Genomic DNA, 9357 nt, shown 5'->3' on the forward strand with positions numbered 1-9357 from the left:
ATATTTTTATGATTTGTTTATCATGTCTTTGATTGAACGTGTTAGTATAAATAAATGAAATTATTATAAAGAGTAATTCAGTAAATTTGTTTCTATATTAAATCTTACATTTTCAATTAAAAAAAGAGTTTAATTAGAAACTAAATTTTTTTTATTGTTATTTAGAGCAAAGGATAATATTTTTTTTAGATAAATCAATGTAGTATGGTATAGAGTTTTTCGGAAATGGAGGGAGTAATTGTAGATAAGGATGGTAATGGATCGGATATTACTCAGGTGAGTCTATATCTATATTTATAACCATTTAATATTTAAAATCCATATATGTAGAATATTGAGAATGAGGATTTTCTCAACTCGTGTGGTGTTTCACTCTGAGTGGAGATTGACTTTTCTTTCTTTTATGATAAGAGAAAGATTGTCTACATCTTACCTCCCCCATACTCCATATATGTGAGATTGAGTTTTGTTGTTGTTGTTGTTGTTGTTGTTGTATATTCATATCCATTTAGATATAATTCATCCATCTATATCCTTATCATTTGAATGAAGCGGGTTACTCTAAATATATTCCTATTATGAAATGAAATCGTCAAAATATTTTTAACAAAGATATGTAATATAATGCGAATTTAGTACTATTCACATAGTTGTATATTCCCCTTACTGATCCGGAGTTAATGAGTTAAAGAGTTTTTTTCTAAACGACTTATCTGAAATCTATATTTTCGATAACATTTTAATAGTTTATTTATATGTATATATACATATGAGAATATGTAAATTTAAGTGCATATATTTAACTAAATATGTATATATTTTTATGTATATATGTATTTCGGATCAAAAAGCATATATTCATTGATGATAAATTGTCATTCATATTCGATCCACTAATCTCTTACATTATATATATATATATATATATATATATATATATATATATATATATATATATATATATATATATATATATATACTTATCATTCATTTTATCATTTAAATCATTCATATCAATTTAAATGAATCGAATCGGATAAATGTCCAATAGATTGTTGCCGTCCCTAATTGTAGACCGTACCTGTTTCCCTAAATGGCCCAAAAACTAAATTTCAAACTAGACCTGTATAATTCAAATTATATCCACCCGGCCCATTTTAGAAAACCCTCTTCCCCAATCTTCTCGCACAATCATCCGTAAACGGCGATCAAAATTTTAGTCTCCGTTCGATAACAAAATCTACCAAATTCTGGTAATCGGAACAATGGCTCGATCCTTCTCAAATGCTAAACGCCTCTCATCCTTCTTCAGCGATCAGATTTCTGTTGCTATTTCCAGGTAATTTACCTCAATTCGGTTCACCTTATCATTTTGTATGTTCATATTTTGTATCTCTGAAATTTAATCTAATAGATATATATGATTTATGCATATGATTAGATCTTATATTATAGAACATTGAACTAATGTATATGAGTGTGTATTGTTCATAGATCTTATTCGATCCCTAAAATTAGTATCGTAATTGATTGAAATTTGCTTGTAAAATCGTTTTTCAGACGTGCAATTACTGCCGCACCACAAGGAACTGCGTTGATGAAAAATGGAATCGAAGAATCGAAAAATCCTATTTCTAGGGTTTCAGAATTTCAACCGAATCAGGTTTATTCTATATTGAACCACATTCGTCCATTTTCCTCAAATGTTAATGTTTACAAGTCGCAAATCCCTTCTATGTTCTCATTTTCAAGTAAATTCTCGACTGCTGCAAGTCCAGTAACTAGCCATGCTCGTCCGTTATCACCTCATCTTTCGATTTATAAACCACAGTCATCCTCTATGTTTTCGATATCCAACAGGATCGCCGCAATATATTTGTCGGCTGTTGCATTGTCGTTTTGTTTCCTCTTTATGAAAACGGGATTGATTTGCTTGTCTTACTATAGCTTTTACCAGATATTGTATGGAATGACTGGGTTCACAGGTTTGATTTGTTATTCATCGATTCCTCTCATTCTACTTCATATCCTCCATGCAGTGAAGCATTAAGTTTACAACTTTGTGGATTTGATGATGTAATAGGCGAATCGTAGTGTGTTGTTCTTGCTTCCTTGCTTTCGTGCAATGTAATAAGTATGTGCAGACTCTGTATTTTCTTTCTTTTGATGTTAAATAATATATGCTATGCTTGTTTGATGCAAGCGAAGTTTATAGCAAAGTAAATCATTCATATGGAATGGAACAAGATTTATTTTTTGCCTTATTCCGTTTTTTTTCGTGTGTGAATTACGTTTGATATGGTCTCTGAACTTGTTTGATGCCAGAGAATGTTCCTTTTAGTTACGTATATGACGGATTATTGAATGCATATGCTGATTTGTACCTTGAACTCGATATTTTAGGTAGCCAACCTAGCTGGATTACTAAATAAACCTATTATTATGTGTCGTGAAGTTGTTATACTTTGCTTGTGTCGACATAAAGCTAATAATTTGTGTAGTGTATTGGGTTTGGCGTCATGATATGTTAGGACTTAAGAGCATAACGAATTAATGATTATATAACTTTATTCATTTGGTATGACTTTTAATTTGACGAAAACTGGGCTCTCTAGAGTTAATCAAACTAATGTTTAGGTCTCATATGACTCTCACGGCATCAATAAAAGGTGTAGTTTTATTGTGAGGTGAGTAAAATGGAAAGTATATGGGAAGTTTTACCCAAGTAAAAATGGAATGTATGTGGGAAGTTTTACTTTAAGGACAAGTAAGAAGGTTAAGACTTAGGTTTTTCAGCATCGTAAGTTACATTTGATCATCTTTGTACTCTGTCCTAGTATTTAGATGCTGCTTAGTTTTACCTAGTGTTTTATTTAGATATTCTAACTGGTCATCTTGTAGCAATGCCTTTTAGGTTACTCTATAAACTTCCATATTATGTTAATTGCTCACATCATTTATTTTCAGAATCATTGAATCTGGAAGCAACGGTAGGCAATTTTCATATTATTTCGGCCTTATGATTTTTTTTTTATTATTATAAATGCATTTTTCTTTAGAAACTTCTACTTGAGACTTGGTACTTTAGAAACTTCTACTTGAGACTTGGTAAGTATCTAAAATCCCATCTTTTAAGTGGGCTTCTTGTGGAACAGAATAAGCAATTGAGAGATTAAAGAGTTTAGTTTTTGAAGCCGCACTTTGGTAGTATATAGAGGTTTTTAATTTTGTACTATGGGCAACTCCATCAACCTAGTGTAGCTTTGTTTGTTATATATACATTTAGACTTCTAGTTGCTTCATTTGCAGTTTGTGTGCATAGGGGTTGGTTGACATCTTTTTATTCTGCTGGTTCTGATCGGTATTTATAAAAGGACGAGCTCTTTTACGGTCCTTGTAGTTCTTTTGTTTATTATTGTGTTATGCATGCGTGCTCACCAGAATGCACCCCTTTCATCTGGTAAATGTGTTCATTTTATACTACAGAGATCGAGTTTGATTATTATGTTGCACAATATTTTTGGATCTAACCTTTCAAAGTTTCAATGCTATCGTCGTTTCAACATTTCTAAATTCAAACTAGTAGCAAAATCACTAGTTGGAAAGTATTTGTTAGCATCATTTCCAATTTTAAACGCATGATGATTTTGATTCCCATGGACATTCTCGACAGCCATCCAAAAAAATGCTATTTTATCTTCACAGAACATACTCTTCCAGCGTCATTATTTGAATCACGCATGTTAATGTTGGGTTATATTTGATCTTATAGTCACCCCATGAACATAACAAACGCTACTTAATATATCGAAAATTCATCTTGCGAACATGTTGTGTTCTAAAGCACCTGTCGGAAGAAGACTGATTGGTTAGTTGTAGCTTTGTAGAGCTTGATAGGCTGATGACATGTCCATCAACCGATGGATATATTGGTTGATGGCACGTCAGTTCTGGGGAGGAAGTGCTAACAAGTCAGTTATTAACTATTTCAAGTCGTGACTTTCTCAAGTTTCGTGAGATTTATCAGTCAACAATTTAGCAAACCTTTTGCAGTTTAATACAATAAGTAGAAGAATAAAAAAGCTAAAAGACAACAAAATATAAGAGTATAAATTATGTTGACAAACAAGTGAATACTGAATAAAGCTAACCATTACATCAATCAAAAATGAATTCACACTCGAATTGCACATTTACACCAATGTGATTCGATCTCAGTGAACTATCTTCAAATCTTAAAAACAAAACTTTCTAACTAGTTAATACATTGAGGACTTGAACTAAAATCAATAACCGTAAATGCTTTTGACGAAACTTCACCCGTGAACACGAGATTGTCTTTGACAAAACCACCGAAGCTTGGCTTGAGTGGTATGAGGGTGAGATCCAACTTGCGGTACTGCCAACCCAACCTTCGATGGTACTGCCAACATCATCGCGAATTGAGTTTCCTCCTAACACGTGTGTGAGTGACAAATGAGAGCATTCGATGTCGATAGCGCCGTTAAAAAAACACGAGATTGTCTTCAGTTCTAGTGATATTGACGATGCTAATCCAAAAGTTCGCACTCGCCATCAATTTGACTTAAACTGTTGTTTGACATTACACCCTTATTGTAGGGTTATAATTTACCAGAAAACTACCTAGATTAAGATCGCAAACACCGGTTAGATTAACTGAAACTTAAGACTAGTAGTGTCCAAACTAAAACCAACTACACCCTCCGGAAGAAGACCAATTAGGAGGTTTTACACTTGTCCAGTTGTACCATTGTAATACTTCATATATCGAACCGTTAATTGATGAAAATAAAACACGAAGAGAAGAACAACCATAGGTGATGCCTCCGTTTTAGCTTTTGTGAATCTCATTTCTACTAAGAGTGATAGGAATTTTATGTGCTAAGGCAAAAAAGATGGTGTGTGATTGTGTGTATATAGGGCAAGAAAGTGTATTAGCATTGATTGTATAGAAATTTTTTGAAGTTTAAAGCTAATCTTGTCAATAACTGTATTCAAGCTTGAGGAACGTGATACCAAAGATGGTAAGAAAAAATAAAAGGAGAAGCAAGATTTGATGTGATTATGTTTTTTTTTTTTTTTCTTGGTTTTATTTGGTTTCTTTTTTTAGTTTATGTATGTTAATTATATTATACCTATACACAAAACGGCCGTTTTTTAAAAAACGCTATATTCTAAAAGACATTGGGAAATGAATAGTAATCAGGGGTATTTTTGACTTTTTGCTTCTTTTTTTTCAAATTCAACCACAAACATCCCACACTTTATCCAAAAAATCAAATCCACCCCCAAAACAGGGGGTAAAGTGTCAATTAACCATTCTCATAAAAAATCTTAAACAAACTCCACCCAAATATTCAACGGGCCATATCTTCGCACTCGCAACGAGTTAAATTTTCCCGCCACCATCGCTAAACTCGAAATAATTTTAGGAACACGATGTCACTAGCTATACGCAAAACGGCCGCTTTTTAAAAAACGCTAAATATTTGGAGTACTTTTCATACACGTTAATTCTCCGTTAAATTTTTAAAAGTCGACAACTCCATAGCAAAACGCGGAGATGCACATGTATTGTTAATTTTAAATAAAATTTAAATATTTCACGAGTTGTACCTTTTAGTTCGCCTCGAGTTGCGCTTCAACGACATCATCGTTAACCACAAAAAATTTTTACAAACTAAACGCAATAAAATACATTGAAAACCGAACTCCCGGCGCGAAGCGAGGGTTCGAACACTAGTTTTAATTAAAAGGTGAGATGTGTTAAGAAACTGAGTTAGCTTAAGTTGGCCCAATCCGTATTATAAAAACTAATTCAAGAATGTGCTTACAACCCATAAGATCTAAAGTGTATAATAAAGAACTACAATTGAATAATTATGACAAAAATACACTCATTAAATCACCAACACTTGTATATTTTAATATTGCTCAGCAGATTCCATTCCATACCAGATCATGATCATGATCAGGATCAAGATCAAGATCAAGATCAAGATCAAGATCAAGGCTGTTGTTGAGCATCCATGTATCCTGCATCAACAAGAACTTTCTCCCTTTTAGCAATCTCAACATCTTCATCAACCATCATCTTCACCAACTGCTCAAACCCTACTTTCGGCTTCCACCCAAGAACCTTTCTCGCCTTGCTTGAATCACCTTTCAAATTATCCACTTCCGCTGGCCTAAAATACCTCTTATCAATCACTACATGATCTTTCCAGTTCAAACCCACGTACCCAAATGCTTTCTCAAGAAACTCCTCCACAGTATGTGATTCCTCAGTTGCAACAACATAGTCGTCTGGCTTCTCTTGCTGTAGCATCAACCACATTGCTTCCACATAGTCCCCTGCAAATCCCCAATCTCTTGAAGCCTGCAAATTCCCCAAATACAGCTTGCTTTGCAGACCGATCTTGATCCTACCAACTGCTCTTGTGATCTTCCTGGTCACGAAATTTTCACCTCTTCGAGGTGATTCATGGTTAAAGAGAATGCCATTGCAAGCAAAGATCCCGTATGCTTCCCTGTAATTGACTGTATACCTGCGTCACATTAACAACATTAAATAAGTCTCCGAACTAGAAAACGTCATGAACATTGACTTGTAAAGTCAGGCTGGATCTTTAATTCTTCCAAATATCAAATCAGTAAAATGCTACCAATTGCTAGATCCTGGTGCTACATAAAAAAAACCCTATAAAATTCAAAGTCTTAGCTTTCATCACAAAACAGAGTATGCATGTAGACCTAAAAGCACAAAACCAAATCAACAGATATATACTTCAAATTTCTATAAAGTATTTTCAAATACATGTCAATGCTATATTCGAAGCAAAAATCTATATTACTACAATGATTGACCTAACAGAGTATACAATAAGGATCCTGAAACTACCAAAATTAGAGCGTTCAACCTCGAAGGAGTTCGAGTTTAACCAGCAGATCAGATCATTAGTAAATGCATCAAATTCCTAATTGATCTTTACAATGCCTAGCAATATCGACATTACTTACACCTTGCTTGACCAACAAGGTGTACATTGTGGATCAAAAAACGACAAAAATTAGATCGTTCCACCTCAAACCGGTTCAACTGAAAATTGCTCAAATTAACGAACTCTACCAATAAAACGAAAATCAAAAGAAGTTATTATTATTAGTGACTTAGTGTTATACTTACCAATGAGCAGCAACTTTCGAAGCAGCATAAGGCGACCGAGGATGAAACGGAGTATGTTCCGATTGAGGAGGCGGAGTAGATCCAAACATTTCAGATGATCCAGCTTGATAATACTTAACATGACTCCTTCCACTACTAACAATATGAGATCGTAACGCTTCCAACAATCTCAACGAGCCAGTTGCAACAACATCAGCAGTATAATCAGGTATCTCAAACGAAACCGCAACGTGTGATTGAGCAGCTAGGTTATAGATCTCATCAGGTGCAATTGTATCAATCCAACGCCTAAGTGATGACGCATCAGTTAGATCAGCGTAATGAAGCTTCATTCGCGCCTTATTAACATTATGTGGATCGATGTAAATGTGATTAACTCGTTGTGTATTAAAATTCGATGATCGACGAATTAGACCGTGAACTTCGTAACTTTTGTTGAGGAGAAGTTCCGTTAAGTAACTGCCGTCTTGACCGGTGATTCCGGTGATTAGCGCGACCTTCGTTGGAGGAGCACCGTGGTCTCCGTTGACATTGGATTGAGATACGTCGGTGATTGATGATGTCATTTTGTGATTGGAGTTTAGTAGTTGAGGGTTTTGGTGACAGATGTATTGAAGTTGAAGTGGTATTTACAGGAAAGCTAGAAAGGGGCCGAGTGGGAAACACGCGCTACCTATATGTCGGTAACCATTTTTCCTTAGATCTACAATCTATCTAATTCTTCCATCATCATTAAACCGACACTTTGTAGCACCTTTGCAGCCTTCTTCTCCAACCACCGGCATCTCGCCGATGGTTAGGATTACGTGATTTTCGTGACAATAAAGTACGTCCACATCTCCTCCTTTCTCAGGCAACGGTACTACCCGTTTTTCTTCTTCGGCTCCTTTCTCTGCAACCAGGCGGCGAATTTGTGTGGCTTGCACAGATTCCGGGTGCTTTATGAGTTTCGGGGTGTGAGATGGGCTCTCCTATTTGTTTTGGGTTGGGTGGGCTTCGGTTTTGTCGTTCCTCTGCCGATGTTGTGCCAGTTTCTTCTTGTATGTGGTTATAGACAAAGAGTTTCTTGCGAAAATATACATTCCGTTTGGGTGGATCTCGGATGTGGTAGCGGGTTGGGGTTCGATATGGCTGAAGGTGGTTTGTGCGTGTGATTTGTGTTAAAATCTGGCGGATCTCGACAGTCTGGCCCCTGCCGGCGGCTACTAGGGGTAGGTGACAGATGTTGGAGGCCTTCGGTGGTTGCTATAAGAAGCTAGCGATCTTAATGATTGCGGGTGGCGGCAAATAGAGGATAGCGTTTGTTGCTAACGGTGGTTGGATGCTGCTGGCGGCCGTCGGATGCTGCTGGTGGCTGTTGGCGGAAGCTAACTGCTTTGTCCGACTGCTTAAATCTACGACTGTTTGAATCTGTGGGTTTGTAAAGGTCCTTAGATAACTTGGTGAAGATGACGGACTCTTTTATGGTTTGATTTTGCATTTGGTAGTTGGTACTCTTCTGTTGCGGCTTGTTCGGATCTTTCATTCCATTTTTCTCGTTGTCGAGTCTTTTGTGGGCTTGATGTTGTTGTCGACGTTGTTGACTTTGCTGACTTCGGTAAATAGACCTCGGGTTAAGTGTTCTTAGGTTGCCCGGTGAGTGGTTTGGATTGGCGGTTTTTGAGGAGTGAAGATGCGGGGTTGGATTGGGGGTCGGTTTATGTGTTTGTGTTTTAGGCTTAGGTTTGGTGGCTTTTGTTTGTTTGACATTTCATTTGTAATTCCTGTAGTGCTAATGTGTCGTTCATATTGTTTAAAACGAACATTTTTTGTGTCACTGAGTTTTTGGTTGTATGTGACCATGTACGCTCGCTATAGATCGTTATGATCTGTTCAATGTTGCTCCACCGGAACCTCGTTCTATTATATATATACATATTAATATTTTTGCTAAAAATTAATAAAAAAAGTTTTTCGATTTTGGAGTTTCGAATTTATTCTATTCGATTTCTTCAATTTTAAAAACATTAAAAATCAAAATCAAAATTTAAACTGAAATCAAATTCAAATATCAAAATCGAACCAAAAACTAAATTTAAATTCGGTTTGATTTAAGTTAATACCGACTTCAACCTCCAAGTCAAATTTTCTACTTTTTCCACACAAATGAA

General features: G+C 35.5%; 2 protein-coding genes across 2 annotated transcripts; one reads left to right on the forward strand and one right to left on the reverse strand.

The window, feature by feature from the left end:
* The first annotated feature begins 1159 nt into the window (after positions 1 to 1159).
* LOC139899410 (uncharacterized) lies at positions 1160 to 2253 on the forward strand. Its single transcript, XM_071882238.1, has 2 exons — positions 1160 to 1339; positions 1561 to 2253. The coding sequence occupies exons 1-2, from the start codon at positions 1266 to 1268 to the stop codon at positions 2048 to 2050; spliced, it is 564 nt and encodes a 187-aa protein (XP_071738339.1). The 5' UTR covers positions 1160 to 1265; the 3' UTR covers positions 2051 to 2253.
* Positions 2254 to 5807: 3554 nt separating this feature from the next.
* Positions 5808 to 7902, reverse strand: LOC139899411 (GDP-mannose 4,6 dehydratase 1-like). The gene is made up of 2 exons (XM_071882239.1): positions 7208 to 7902; positions 5808 to 6569 (listed from the first exon to the last, which is right to left on the reverse strand). Exons 1-2 carry the CDS (start codon positions 7771 to 7773, stop codon positions 6029 to 6031), a joined length of 1107 nt encoding a protein of 368 aa, XP_071738340.1. The 5' UTR covers positions 7774 to 7902; the 3' UTR covers positions 5808 to 6028.
* Between the last annotated feature and the right edge of the window lie 1455 nt (positions 7903 to 9357).

This window comes from Rutidosis leptorrhynchoides, chromosome 3 (assembly GCF_046630445.1).
Source record: "Rutidosis leptorrhynchoides isolate AG116_Rl617_1_P2 chromosome 3, CSIRO_AGI_Rlap_v1, whole genome shotgun sequence".
Lineage (NCBI taxonomy): Eukaryota > Viridiplantae > Streptophyta > Magnoliopsida > Asterales > Asteraceae > Rutidosis > Rutidosis leptorrhynchoides.

Excerpts from the sequence above, each read along its gene's own strand:
- LOC139899411 (XM_071882239.1), bottom strand. The coding sequence starts at position 7,773 with ATGACATCATCAATCACCGACGTATCTCAATCCAATGTCAACGGAGAC. Across the intron at positions 6,570-7,207 it reads TCGAAAGTTGCTGCTCATTG|GTATACAGTCAATTACAGGG; the intron begins GTAAGTATAACA and ends AATGTGACGCAG.
- LOC139899410 (XM_071882238.1), top strand. The coding sequence starts at position 1,266 with ATGGCTCGATCCTTCTCAAATGCTAAACGCCTCTCATCCTTCTTCAGC. Across the intron at positions 1,340-1,560 it reads ATTTCTGTTGCTATTTCCAG|ACGTGCAATTACTGCCGCAC; the intron begins GTAATTTACCTC and ends ATCGTTTTTCAG.